This window comes from Natrix helvetica, assembly GCF_964273705.1.
Source record: "Natrix helvetica genome assembly, chromosome: 3".
Classification (NCBI taxonomy): Eukaryota; Metazoa; Chordata; class Lepidosauria; order Squamata; family Natricidae; genus Natrix; species Natrix helvetica.
Window position 1 is genome coordinate 14,893,338 of NC_138549.1, and position 14,270 is coordinate 14,907,607.

Here is a 14,270-nt window from a genome sequence, read left to right on the forward strand (position 1 = left end):
CCCCCCCCCCCAAAGAAAACCCAATCCCAAATCATACATTTTTAACTGGGTACAAAATGAACCAAATGTTTAAAGGAAGGCCTGCCAAATGAATTTTTTAAAACTGCAGTACAGCAAATTGTAATACAGGTAGTTCTTTAACTACAACCACAACTGAGCCTAAAATTCAGTTACGTGAATCACTGCAGTTGTTAAGTTAGTGACACGGTTGTTAAGTGAATCTAGTTTCCCCATTGACTTTGCTTGTCAGAAGGTCACAAAAAGGGATCACATGTCCTTCGGACATTGCAACTGTCATAAATACATGCCAGTTGCCAAGCATCTGAATATGGATCTTGCGACCATGGAGATGCTGCAATAGTTGTGAGAAACTGCTTTATACTATAAAGCAGCCATACGTGACTTATTTCAGTGCCTTTGTAGCTTCAAACGGGCATTCAATGAACGGTTGTAAATTGGGGACTACCTGTATAGGTTGAGAAGGAATTAGTACCTGTGCCACTTTGCAAATACGGAGACAGGCAATCCAATGCCTTTCAAATGTTTGGAATTCAAATTCCCATCAGGCCCTATCAGCAGGGACAATTGCAAAGAAATGTGGAATATTTAGGCCAAAATATCTGGAGGAAATAATGTTACCTTAGGATACCTGCAACAGATTAATTCCCTGCCAATATTTAACTTCTGATTAAAGCTCTCTATTTAAACAGATGTTACATCCATGCTAAATTTTCAGGGCTATGTATTAGAAAAAATACAACCGTCATGATCCATGTTCCAACTAGTAAAGTATTTCCGATATATTATTTCAACAATATAGTAAAAAGGTTTACAGCACTGTTTCTCAACCTGGGACATTTTAAGATGGGTAGACTTCAACTCCCAGAATTCCCCAGCCAGCCACGCCATCGCCTACCTGCAAATTCACTAAATTTCCAAATTTGCAGAAGTGTTCATTCAGTTTGCTGATATTATTAAGCTCTGGGGGAATTCTCCTCAGTTCAAGTTTTGTGTTTTCATTCCCAAATTGCATCTTCTTCTGGAAAGCAGGACTATTTGTTCTATTAAAATTTTGTCTGGGAAAAAAAAATCAAATGTTTAAAGTTACTAATAGAAATCAATTCACAAGAGGATAGTTAAAATGTGGAATTAAATGATAAATAATCTGAATTCCAGGAAGCATCTATTTTTAAACTGTTTTAGAACAAGAAAAGCTTCAGTATACCAGTATCAGCAGCTACCCAAGTAAGAAAAACCAAAGATCAATTCACGATCACATGCCAGCCTGTATCACAGTGGTTCTCAACCTGTGGGTTGGGACCCCTTTGGGGGTCAAACGACCCTTTCACAGGGGTCGCCTAAGACCATCAGAAAACACATATTTCGACGGTCTTAGGAACCGAGACACCAATTTTATGGTTGGGGGTCACCACAACATGAGGAACTGTATTAAAGGGTTGTGTATTGGGAAGGTTGAGAACCACTGCTCTATCACATATGTCTATAGATAAAATATCCCTGATCATAAATGAGTAACATTCCTCTAGATTCCCACGTTTTCCTCTATAGAAACCCCTATAGTGTATATTATATCTTGTGTATATTATATCTTGTGTGTATTATATCTTGTGTATATTAATGTATATTGCAAATTGAATAAATGAAGATTAATTCAGTGTGGAATGAGGAAGTTGTTGACATGTATATTAAAACTGAATGGAAACTAATCAAGGAGAGAACCAACCTAGAACTAAGGAGAAATTTTCTGACAGTTAGAACAATTAATCAGTGGAACAACTTGCCTCCAGAAATTGTAAATGCTTCAACACTGGAAGTTTTTAAGAGATTAGATAATCATTTGTCTGAAGTGGTATAGGGATTCCTGCCTAAGCAGGGGGTTGGGCTAGAAGACCTCCAATGACCCTTCCAACTCTGTTATTCTGTTAACTGCTTACTTGTCAAACCAATTCTTCTTTGCTGCAAGTCCATCGCCTGCACCAATAGTTCTCTTCCGGGACTCTGAATCCACTACAATCCTCATACTGCTTTTATTGGGAGGTTTTTCTGGAGGAAGAAAAGAGTACACTGATTAATTTTTAAAGGCTGTTTGTGCATTTTATAGTAGAATTTTCTCTCCTGATTACCATCAACCGACTTACTACATTTTCACAGCATATTAAATGCAGGACTTCTTTAAATCCAGGTTCCTTTGATTCAGGGTTGGTCCAAGATACACTAAAACCACATGCTTCAAAAGGAAATGCAAGTAACCACAGAGGGCAACTACAGAGTACACTGTTTAAAAAATATAATTTCTTTACAGCTGTAGATATTTAGCAGATGACTTGCGACCTGAAGCCCGAGAGGGATATCTTTGGGAAAAGGGCATCTCATAAAGAAGTACAGACAGTCCTTGATTTACAACAGTTCGTTTAATGGCCATTCAAAGTTACAATAGCAGTGAAAAAAGTGACTTGTGACCATTTTTCACAGTTACGACCTTTGAACCGTCTCCATGGTTAGGTGATCAAAATTCAGATGCTTGGCAACTGGTTCATACTTATGACCATTGATGTGTCCCCAAGGTCATGTGATCACTTTTTGCAATCTTCTGACAAACAAAGTCAATGGGGAAGCCAGATTCACTAAACAAAACAGCTTCCATCAGGAATCCTATCCTATCCCTTCCACCATTGTTCATCTGATTAGGAGTTTCCAACACCAGTTGATTAAAGGTGTATGGTCTCAATAGAGAGCACAAGGTAAATGGTTTATTACATTTCCATTAACTCTTTTAAGCCTTACAAGGGCATGCTTGCTTGACTGGGAAAAATGCAATTATAATGAGGAGGTTGGTACCACTAGAGAGGATCCTTGCAATTTCAGTTCCCACCACATTTGCCAATTAGTAAAATGGAATAACATAAAGGTGAGCATTTGAGAGGACATACAAGCGTTGAGGAATAAATGTAAGACCTTCTAGAATCCCGTGACACTACCCATTTACATTTTAAAGCAAGAAATCTTTCATGTTACCTCTTGGTGGCAAGTCCATATCACCTGAGGTAAGTCCTATCAAATTTGGTCTTTGGGCATGGACTCTGTGTCTATACATGGGTCTTGAAGTGCTGGTTATACTTGGTGCTTCAGGATTGTAGCCATCCGTGTCGTATGTTTCTGGCAAAAAATATACATATTCTAATCATACAACTATAGAAAAACTTAAAACTATATACTGCAGACATGCAAATCAACTCTTAAATGGTTCATATCACCAATCTGGTTATTGGGGGGGGGGGGAATATTTGGCACATGTGCACAAAAGTAGCTGGATTTCTAAACTGAATAATTTTGAATTAAATTGAATAGTTTTAAGAGTGAATTATTATCCTACTAAACAGATGTATGCTAAAAGCTGTGCGCAAATCAGCTTTTCACACCTCCATCATAGACATAAGCTTAATACAATTCATATAGGAGCAGTCAGAATTAGAACACAAAATAACTTTTTTTTCACATTTTTTTTCCACCCCAAAATTTCTTCAAAACATTTTTTTTCTTTAGATTTTGTAATATATAGTAAGCTTTCTTAATTTCAAAAGCTTTTGACCTTTTGAGGGGAAAATACATTTAATGCCCCATTAAGTCTGGAAGCCTAGTTTTCACAATTGACAGGATCTTGTGTTTTGATTACAAAACTGCATCTCACACAGAGCCTTATTAAAAACATAGACTGTGCACTATTTTAGTTAGCTAGAATTATCCTTTTTGCCACTCAAAAGGGCCTTTAAAAAAAAAGTAACTATATATGATGGCATTCAATTAAGGTACAATCAGTCCCAAATGTTTTACCTCCCTCCATAAATTGAAAATCTCTAAAAGTTTGGGGCTATTTTGGGAGCAACATAGGGAAAAGAAGACTGTAGAAGAGAGCGGCCACTGAGCGATCCCACTCTGAGAAGGGACTATGACAATTTGCTGTGGCCAACTCGCCACGGCCAACTCACTGCAGCCAAGTCGCCACAGCCAAGTCGCTGCAGGAAAACTCGCCATGGCCATCTTGCTGCGGGATAAGAGTTACCCTACTATCAAAGAAATGGATTAAAGAAAGGATTCCAAAGGAGGGACAGAATGAAATGTGAATGGCAAAAATTAAAATAATTATTTATTGCAAATAATGAAACAGAATTGTTAAACTGTCCCACAGGAAGTTGTCCCACGGCGAATTTTCGTGGTGAGTTGCCTCACAGAGAGTTGGCTGCGGCAAGTTTGCCATGGTGAATTGGCCGTATCAGCTTGGCTGTGGCGAATTGTCCCATTCTCCTCTGAGAAGGTGGACTACCCCTCACATGACTTTTTTTCTTCCAAAGTTCTAACACTCCACTGCACATCATGTTTCCCCTTTCATTTGTTTAAAAAAAAAAAACAGTACTACACCTGTGAAGAGAGAGGGCGGAGCAGGTGGCGGCTGGTGATGAATACCCGTGGTTACAACTGTAGGAACGGAGCTGGTAGCAGAATTTGGGGGGGCATCCATGCCAGAGGGCTGCAACGGTGGTAGTGGAGGTGGTGGTCCTACCAAAAATTTAAAAAAACAGTGAAGTTATAAAAATGACCGCCCATAAAAACAACCACATACCGCACAAAACAAAACAAAAAGATCTGGGCATCTTCTCTTTTAAAATCTTCTGCATCTTCAGAAATAGACTAGATCAGTGGCCCCCAACCTTTGTGGCTTGGCAGCCCAGCTGAGGAGAGGAGAGAGAGAGGAACTGGGCCACACAAGCGGTGGGCCGGAAGCTCAACTTGTGCAAGCAGCAGCCCGGCACCCGCATGCGCCCATCAGCCTTCCACTCATGCAAATTGAGCTGTGTGCGCATACGTGTGCTCCAGCCAACCACTCACACGGACCGGTTCCAAATAGGCCACAGGTCAGTAGTTGGCTATGTCCTGAGTGTTGAGAACCCTTGCACTAGATAACCCACGTTGGGTCTTCATTTCAGAGCTATTTCCTTATCCAAACAGAATGACCAAATGACCACAAGTGGACTAAACAGCAGTGAGAGTGTAGGAACAATTTCTGACTTCCCTGTCAACTTCCTCATTGGCTTGCCTTGCAGGAAGCTGGCAAGGAGCACTGTAAATAACTATTACCTGAACATGACTGGGCGTGATAGCGCTGAAGAAACCAGAGGTTTTACAAATCTCAATCCCACAAACATCATGAGTTTTGGATGCATTTCTAAGTTAGCCTCTTGGAAATATCTTGACTGTTGCCCCATGATGTTGATTATTGCCGAATTAAAGATTACAAATAATCAGACATGAAAGTTTTAGCAGCAGATAGGTAGCAGTAGGAAGTAAATAATGATCAGCATGTTTTGTTTCTTTGAGATAGCAATAGTATCAGGGTAGATATAAATCATTTATGAAAAAAACCTGTCCGCAATAACTAGGAAATATCTGTTGTGTCATGTTAGTGGACCATAAAACAATGTAAAATGTGGGGAAAAATAGTTGCAGCAGTTGAATTATTCTCATTGTTAATTCCAACTTGTTGTCAGCTGTACAACTATTTCATAATACAAGTGTTAGAACTGTAACTAAAGAAAACACAAATTATATCACACTTTTTTTTTAAAGCTACACTCTGGTATGCTTTGCAATCAATCTAATTTTAATTTTTTAAAGCTTCATCTGGATCCTGCGTATCTAAAAAGATATCTCCTATATATTATCATAATGAAAACGTGTGTGTTTTGGAAGAAATGGTTATAAAATGTAGAGTAGGAGTGTCTATTTATTTTACACATTTGATAGACTGCCAACTTCTGTACACATAAGGCAATTAACAAAACCCTAAGAAAAATACATTCATAAAACTAGGAGCAATTAGTACTAAATAATCATATGTAAAGCAGCAGAAACATCATTAGGTTCCAAAAAGCATAGTAAACAGGAAAGTGTAAAGAAATTTCCAAAAGCCTGGAACGTTCCAGGCATTCTATTACTCAAGAGGCAAAGCATCAACATGAGATACTGTATGGGTGCCCCACCAACGTCACTCCATGTATATGATCGCTCACCAAGCCTTCCTTACAAGAATGCATGGAGTAGAACAAATCTTGCCAGGAGAGATAATCCTAAATATAGCCGAGAGCCAAGCTACCTAAGGTTTGGAGGACAATAACACACACTTTGAATGAGGTCGGTAACAAATTAACAACTCCTGGAACAACAGCATAGGTGTTACGGGGCTGAATGAATTAGCTGTTCCTTACCAACTAAGCTTCCAAGTTGTCTTCAAAGACAACCCATTGAAAAAAAAATCTATTGTAGAAATTAGGGGACTGGAGACTAAAACATATGAAGAACGGTTGCAGGTACTGGGTATGTCTTGTTTAATGAAAAGAAGGACTAGGGGAGACATGAGAGCAGTCTTCCAATATCTCAGGGGCTGCCACAAAGAAGAGGGAGTCAAACTATTCTCCAAGGCACCTGAGGGCAGAACAAGAAGCAATGGGTGGAAACTAATCAAGGAGAGAAGCAACTTAGAACTGAGGAGAAACTTCCTGACAGTTAGAACAATTAACAGAACAATCCAGAAGTTGTAAATGCCCCAACACTGGAAGTCTTTAAGAAGATGTTGGATAGCCATTTATCTGAAACGGTATAGGGTTTCCTGCCTAGGCAGGGGGTTGGACTAGAAGACCTCCATGGTCCCTTCCTGGTGTGGTGTGGCGTGGTGTGGTATGGTATTGTATTGTATGAGAAATCTCACCACAAGGTGACATGGGTATGGTTCAACCAGGTACCGTAGGCCTGCAATATTAAGAGTGGACAAATACCCTGCCTTCCATTCAGGTCCTGATGAAAGTCATCCAGCAGAACAATGTAATTTCCTTCTCATGGCCTGGCCTGAACCCTGACTGAAAAGGGTACAGAAAATTTCTTTCCTATAGGATTCTCTAAAACTGAAGACCTCCAACCTTCCCTGAAAAGTGAAGTTTAAAGACTGGTACCTGAGATTGATGTTCTCAGCTAGTCTCTTGCCTCTACAGTGGTTCAGCACCAATGAAACACATATAAATCAGAAAGTGAACTAACCAGACTCATCCTCTCCCTAAGGCACAGTGTAATATATAAACACTTTCACCCATCCATGTCTCAAAGGTGCTTTTTTCAAAAGGCAACTGGACTTTTTTTTTCCCTTGAGGAAGAAGACGTTTCGCTTCTCATCCAAGTAGCTTCATCAATCTCTGATGAAACTTCTTGGATGAGAAATGAAGCGTCTTCTTCCTCAAGGAAAAAACACAGTCCAATTGTCTTTTGAAAAAGCACCTTTGAGACAACCGTGACCTGGATGACTGAGAATTTCCATGGGCATCTCATCCATCCATGTACAAAGGCAAGCACATTCAGTCTCAGCCAAGGTCTCAAGGGAAAAAAAATCAGCACTTATACCTGTCCTAACCATAGCATTAGGACTGCGGGGCATCTAAAAAAAATTCCAATGGGTACATTTCAGAAGGGCTACACTAGTTTTGCCAGGTATCCATTAAGACAAGTGAGATCCGTATGTTTCTCCACTCCCATATTTTAGAGAAAACGGATCTTATTTCACACGTTTTGGAATTGACCAGAAATCATATCAATTTCAACAAAACCCAACCGTGACTGGTAAATTCTACCTGAACGTATAATGTGTAATGTTTGCAGCCAGCAGATATATAGAATTTATAGAACCTACCTGTAACAGGTGGAAGACTAGGTGGTAAAGGGCCTGGTGGTGGGACAGGCGGTCTAAGGTTTACAGGAGGAGGAGTAAGAATAGGTGGTGGAGGAGGAAGCCCCGGAGGAGGAGGTCCTTCAACAACTGGAGGCTGCGCTGGAAAAGGCAGTATGCCTGGAAGGTTCACATCTTCTACAACTACAGGGTCACTTCCATGATCAAAGGGACACATATCTCCTCTCATACAAAAACCTTTCTCTGAAAAAAAGGAAAGCAAAATAAAGTTAGGAAAGCGTGTAGCATTCTGAAACTGCATGGCATTCTTAATAAACGTTACGAATGTGGCCATGCAATAGCTGAATACATTATAATGCAATGAACGTTTATTTTTTGATATCACGGCACAATAGGATATAAAATACTAAAGATAAAAATCATCTGAGAACATTTAAGATCTTTGACCATTAATATCTGAGGGGTTCAAGGGAAAAAAAGGAGAAATATAAACAGTCCTCGACTTACAACAGCTATTTTTTTTCAATTGTTTTTTATTGGTTTATAATAGAGCATACAAAGAAAATACAAAAGTAAATAGTAGGGAAAATAGGGAAGGAAAAAGGAAAAGGGAGGGCAAGAAAAAGGGGAAAAGAAAAAAAAAAGCACTGACTTCCTACTCCCTTTGGTGCAGTAGACTAAGGCAGGGGTCGGCAAACTTAAACACTCAAAGAACCATTTGGACCCGTTTCTCACAGAAAAGAAAACACCGGGAGCCACAAAGGTCCTAACCGGAAGCCCCCTGTTCAATTCTGGAGCTGACCGGAAGTTCAGTTCCCCCAACATAGTGTCTCCTCCTAGCACGGCGTACTTTTTCCTCTACCCGTCATAACCGAAAGCCCTATCAATTGTGGAGACAACTGGAAAACCCTCCCCTTGCCATAGAGTCTTCTCCTGACACACTGTGCTTCTCTCCCACCCCCACTGGAAGCTCCTCTCAAAATTGTGGCGCCGACCAGTGACGGAGCCGCAGCAGAGGGAGGAAAGAGCCACATGCGGCTCCAGAGCCGCAGTTTGCTGACTCCTGGACTAAGGCATTACAATGTAATGAACTTTGCTTTACACAATAGAAAATAAAATACTAAAGACAAAATCATCTAACCAGAATACTTAAGATCTTTGATCATCGTTATCTGAAAAGTTCAAGGAAGAAAAGAAGAAATATAAAAATAGTACAGGTAGTCCTCAACCGTTTGAACCGTGACCGTTTGAATTTACAACGGCACTGAGAAAAGTGACCTATGGCCGTTTCTCACACTTATAACTGTTGCAGCATCCCCATAGTCATGTGATCAAAATTCAGATGGATGCTTGGCAACAGACTCATGCTTATGACCGTTGCTATGTCTCGGGATCACATTTTGCGACCTTCTGACAAGTCAATGGGAAAGTCATATTCGCTTAACAACCATGTTACTAACTTAACAACTGCAGTGATTCACTTAACAACTGTGGCAAGAAAAATGGGGCAAAACTCATTTAATGAATGTCTCGCTTACCAATAGTAACATTGGGCTCAATTGTGGTCGTAAGTCGAGAACTACCTGTACCTGTACCTGCATCTTTATAATACTTGGGTCAAATTTTCTGGGCTTACCGTCATAGTCTCTGCACCGTTTCTTTGGTAGGGGAGGCCTTCCATAGGAAGTGTGTTCCAACTGTTCTTCATGAAATTCTGACCAACTTTCAGTAGTACTATTTCCATGATGAGCGGGAGCAATGACAGTTATAGTGCTACTTAGTGTAGGGACAGGATAGTGAGCGGATGAAATGTTTGTTACCGAAGAAACCGGAGGGTAACTATTTTCTAATGGCTCCGTTCTGTCCAAATCATACTTCGGCTTCCCCAGATCTCTTTCTAGAAAACAATATTGGAGAACTGTGGACGGTGACAGAATAACAGAAGCAAAACAGCAACAATTATGCAAGCTAATCAATCCTCGCAAAAAAAAAAAAAACCTCCAAAATCTAATTGTGACCAAAACACCCCCCTCCCCCCAAAAAACTCTAGTGAACATTTAAAATAATATAATGAATTATAAAATCTAAATTCTTTCCGGTGGGCATCCGTAGCTTTCTATTAATTTGAAAACTGGCCATTTTTTTAGACAGGTATTTTTAATTACGGCAACAGACAGTGCTTGTGATAGAATGTTATTTAGTTTTCTGGAAAGGAGTGCATCCAGACAACGTTCCTTCACAGCGCTCTGGACAATGGAGCCAAAAGACAGGGCAGTCAAATCAGTGGTGGGTTTCTACCGGTTCGCACCGGTTCTGGCGAACCTGTTGGACAATGAACCCGGAAGTAAGTTCCTGCCCCGCCCCTATCACTCACTTGCTCACCCCTGCCGGTTCAGAAGCCACTCCATTGCTCGCTCACCCCCCTTTCTCCCGTTCCTCCTCTCAGCGATCTGAGGATTCCCCACCCCACTTTTCCCTTCCCAAAAGATCGCTGAGAGGAGGAAAGGGAGGATTCCCCACCCCACTTTTCCCTTCCCAAAAGATGGCTGAGAGGAGGAAATGGAGGATTCCCCACCCCACTTTTCCCTTCCCAAAAGATCGCTGAGAGGAGGAAATGGAGGATTCCCCACCCCACTTTTCCCTTCCCAAAAGATCGCTGAGAGGAGGAAAGGGAAGGGAAAAGTGGGGTGGGGAATCCTCCCATTCCTCCTCTCAGCGATCTTTTGGGAAGGGAAAAGTGGGGTGGGGAATCCTCCCTTTCCCCCTCTCAGCGATCTGAGGATTCCCCACCCCACTTTTCCCTTCCCAAAAGATCGCTGAGAGGAGGAAAGGGAGGATTCCCCACCCCACTTTTCCCTTCCCAAAAAATCGCTGAGAGGAGGAATGGGAGGATTCCCCACCCCACTTTTCCCTTCCCTTTCCTCCTCTCAGCGATCTTTTGGGAAGGGAAAAGTGGGGTGGGGAATCCTCCCTTTCCTCCTCTCAGCGATCTTTTGGGAAGGGAAAAGTGGGGTGGGGAATCCTCCCATTCCTCCTCTCAGCCATCTTTTGGGAAGGGAAAAGTGGGGTGGGGAATCCTCCCTTTCCTCCTCTCAGCGATCTGAGGATTCCCCACCCCACTTTTCCCTTCCCAAAAGATCGCTGAGAGGAGGAAAGGGAGGATTCCCCACCCCACTTTTCCCTTCCCAAAAGATCGCTGAGAGGAGGAAAGGGAAGGGAAAAGTGGGGTGGGGAATCCTCCCTTTCCTCCTCTCAGTGATCTTTTGGGAAGGGAAAAGTGGGGTGGGGAATCCTCCCATTCCTCCTCTCAGCGATCTGAGGATTCCCCACCCCACTTTTCCCTTCCCAAACGATCGCTGAGAGGAGGAAAGGGAGGATTCCCCACCCCACTTTTCCCTTCCCAAAAGATCGCTGAGAGGAGGAAAGGGAAGGGAAAAGTGGGGTGGGGAATCCTCCCTTTCCTCCTCTCAGCGATCATTTGGGAAGGGAAAAGTGGGGTGGGGAATCCTCCCATTCCTCCTCTCAGCCATCTTTTGGGAAGGGAAAAGTGGGGTGGGGAATCCTCCCTTTCCTCCTCTCAGCGATCTGAGGATTCCCCACCCCACTTTTCCCTTCCCAAATGATCGCTGAGAGGAGGAAAGGGAGGATTCCTCACCCCACTTTTCCCTTCCCAAAAGATCGCTGAGAGGTGGAAAGGGAAGGGAAAAGTGGGGTGGGGAATCCTCCCATTCCTCCTCTCAGCGATCTTTTGGGAAGGGAAAAGTGGGGTGGGGAATCCTCCCTTTCCTCCTCTCAGCCATCTTTTGGGAAGGGAAAAGTGGGGTGGGGAATCCTCCCTTTCCTCCTCTCAGCGATCTGAGGATTCCCCACCCCACTTTTCCCTTCCCAAATGATCGCTGAGAGGAGGAAAGGGAGGATTCCTCACCCCACTTTTCCCTTCCCAAAAGATCGCTGAGAGGTGGAAAGGGAAGGGAAAAGTGGGGTGGGGAATCCTCCCATTCCTCCTCTCAGCGATCTTTTGGGAAGGGAAAAGTGGGGTGGGGAATCCTCCCTTTCCTCCTCTCAGCGATCTGAGGATTCCCCACCCCACTTTTCCCTTCCCAAATGATCGCTGAGAGGAGGAAAGGGAGGATTCCTCACCCCACTTTTCCCTTCCCAAAAGATCGCTGAGAGGTGGAAAGGGAAGGGAAAAGTGGGGTGGGGAATCCTCCCTTTCCTCCTCTCAGCGATCTGAGGATTCCCCACCCCACTTTTCCCTTCCCAAATGATCGCTGAGAGGAGGAAAGGGAGGATTCCCCACCCCACTTTTCCCTTCCCAAAAGATCGCTGAGAGGAGGAAAGGGAAGGGAAAAGTGGGGTGGGGAATCCTCCCTTTCCTCCTCTCAGCGATCATTTGGGAAGGGAAAAGTGGGGTGGGGAATCCTCCCATTCCTCCTCTCAGCGATCTTTTGGGAAGGGAAAAGTGGGGTGGGGAATCCTCCCTTTCCTCCTCTCAGCGATCTTTTGGGAAGGGAAAAGTGGGGTGGGGAATCCTCCCATTCCTCCTCTCAGCCATCTTTTGGGAAGGGAAAAGTGGGGTGGGGAATCCTCCCTTTCCTCCTCTCAGCGATCTGAGGATTCCCCACCCCACTTTTCCCTTCCCAAAAGATCGCTGAGAGGAGGAAAGGGAGGATTCCCCACCCCACTTTTCCCTTCCCAAAAGATCGCTGAGAGGAGGAAAGGGAAGGGAAAAGTGGGGTGGGGAATCCTCCCTTTCCTCCTCTCAGTGATCTTTTGGGAAGGGAAAAGTGGGGTGGGGAATCCTCCCATTCCTCCTCTCAGCGATCTGAGGATTCCCCACCCCACTTTTCCCTTCCCAAACGATCGCTGAGAGGAGGAAAGGGAGGATTCCCCACCCCACTTTTCCCTTCCCAAAAGATCGCTGAGAGGAGGAAAGGGAAGGGAAAAGTGGGGTGGGGAATCCTCCCTTTCCTCCTCTCAGCGATCATTTGGGAAGGGAAAAGTGGGGTGGGGAATCCTCCCATTCCTCCTCTCAGCCATCTTTTGGGAAGGGAAAAGTGGGGTGGGGAATCCTCCCTTTCCTCCTCTCAGCGATCTGAGGATTCCCCACCCCACTTTTCCCTTCCCAAATGATCGCTGAGAGGAGGAAAGGGAGGATTCCTCACCCCACTTTTCCCTTCCCAAAAGATCGCTGAGAGGTGGAAAGGGAAGGGAAAAGTGGGGTGGGGAATCCTCCCATTCCTCCTCTCAGCGATCTTTTGGGAAGGGAAAAGTGGGGTGGGGAATCCTCCCTTTCCTCCTCTCAGCGATCTGAGGATTCCCCACCCCACTTTTCCCTTCCCAAATGATCGCTGAGAGGAGGAAAGGGAGGATTCCTCACCCCACTTTTCCCTTCCCAAAAGATCGCTGAGAGGTGGAAAGGGAAGGGAAAAGTGGGGTGGGGAATCCTCCCTTTCCTCCTCTCAGCGATCTGAGGATTCCCCACCCCACTTTTCCCTTCCCAAATGATCGCTGAGAGGAGGAAAGGGAGGATTCCCCACCCCACTTTTCCCTTCCCAAAAGATCGCTGAGAGGTGGAAAGGGAAGGGAAAAGTGGGGTGGGGAATCCTCCCTTTCCTCCTCTCAGCGATCTGAGGATTCCCCACCCCACTTTTCCCTTCCCAAATGATCGCTGAGAGGAGGAAAGGGAGGATTCCCCACCCCACTTTTCCCTTCCCAAAAGATCGCTGAGAGGTGGAAAGGGAAGGGAAAAGTGGGGTGGGGAATCCTCCCTTTCCTCCTCTCAGCGATCTTTTGGAAAGGGAAAAGTGGGGTGGGGAATCCTCCCTTCCTCCTCTCAGCGATCTTTTGGAAAGGGAAAAGTGGGGTGGGGAATCCTCCCTTCCTCCTGTCAGCGATCTTTTGCTAAGGGAGGCTTCTCAAAATGGGAAGCCCATCTCTTTGCACCCTTCAATCCGTCTCTCTCTCCCTCTGACCTCCCCCAATGGCTCAGCTTGAAAAACTGGGGGGAACAGAGGAAAAGGAGGAGGAAGGAAAGGGGGGAGAGAAACGGGGGGAAGAGAGAGAGAGAAAGAGTGACACACCAAGGGGGGAAGTTGGGGGACTTCCCTCTAAATACTGACGCCCTCTGCTTTTGGGGGGAAAGGAGAGGAGGGTCCTTGGTGATTTGTGAACCTCTACCCCCTATTCACCCTATCCCAGTTAAGCCAGCTGGGTTTGGGACCCAGCCTTTCTAACTTCATTTGGGATCTTCTAACATCCCACTCCCACCCGGTCACACGGCCAGCAAGCCACTCCCACCCGGTCACATGGCTGGCAAGCCACTCCCACCTGCTCACATGGCAGGCAAGCCACTCCCACAAAGCAGGCCACACCCACAGAGTAGGTTCCAAAAAATTTTGAAACCCACCACTGAGTCAAATACATGTTGGACTTAGAAGGTCAGATAATTCTATTCTATTTCTAATATACAGGAAATGGAAAAAGCATGTTTGGCAGCCACCCCCAGCCTTTGGGACACCAG

At 44.3% G+C, this 14,270-nt stretch overlaps 1 protein-coding gene across 2 annotated transcripts in view; it reads right to left on the reverse strand.

Annotated features, from left to right (window-relative positions):
* Positions 1 to 14,270, reverse strand: part of RBM26 (RNA binding motif protein 26) — a 41,429-nt gene that overhangs the window by 16,690 nt on the left and 10,469 nt on the right. The window contains exons 6-11 of one of the 2 annotated variants that reach the window (XM_081946258.1): positions 9,384 to 9,665; positions 7,751 to 7,990; positions 4,438 to 4,575; positions 3,037 to 3,177; positions 1,956 to 2,064; positions 917 to 1,076 (exon numbers count right to left, since the gene is read on the reverse strand). In XM_081946258.1, coding sequence (XP_081802384.1) covers positions 917 to 1,076; positions 1,956 to 2,064; positions 3,037 to 3,177; positions 4,438 to 4,575; positions 7,751 to 7,990; positions 9,384 to 9,665 — 1,070 coding nt within the window. The remainder of the gene's footprint in view (positions 1 to 916; positions 1,077 to 1,955; positions 2,065 to 3,036; positions 3,178 to 4,437; positions 4,576 to 7,750; positions 7,991 to 9,383; positions 9,666 to 14,270) is intronic. The other variant, XM_081946259.1, reaches the window with a different exon arrangement.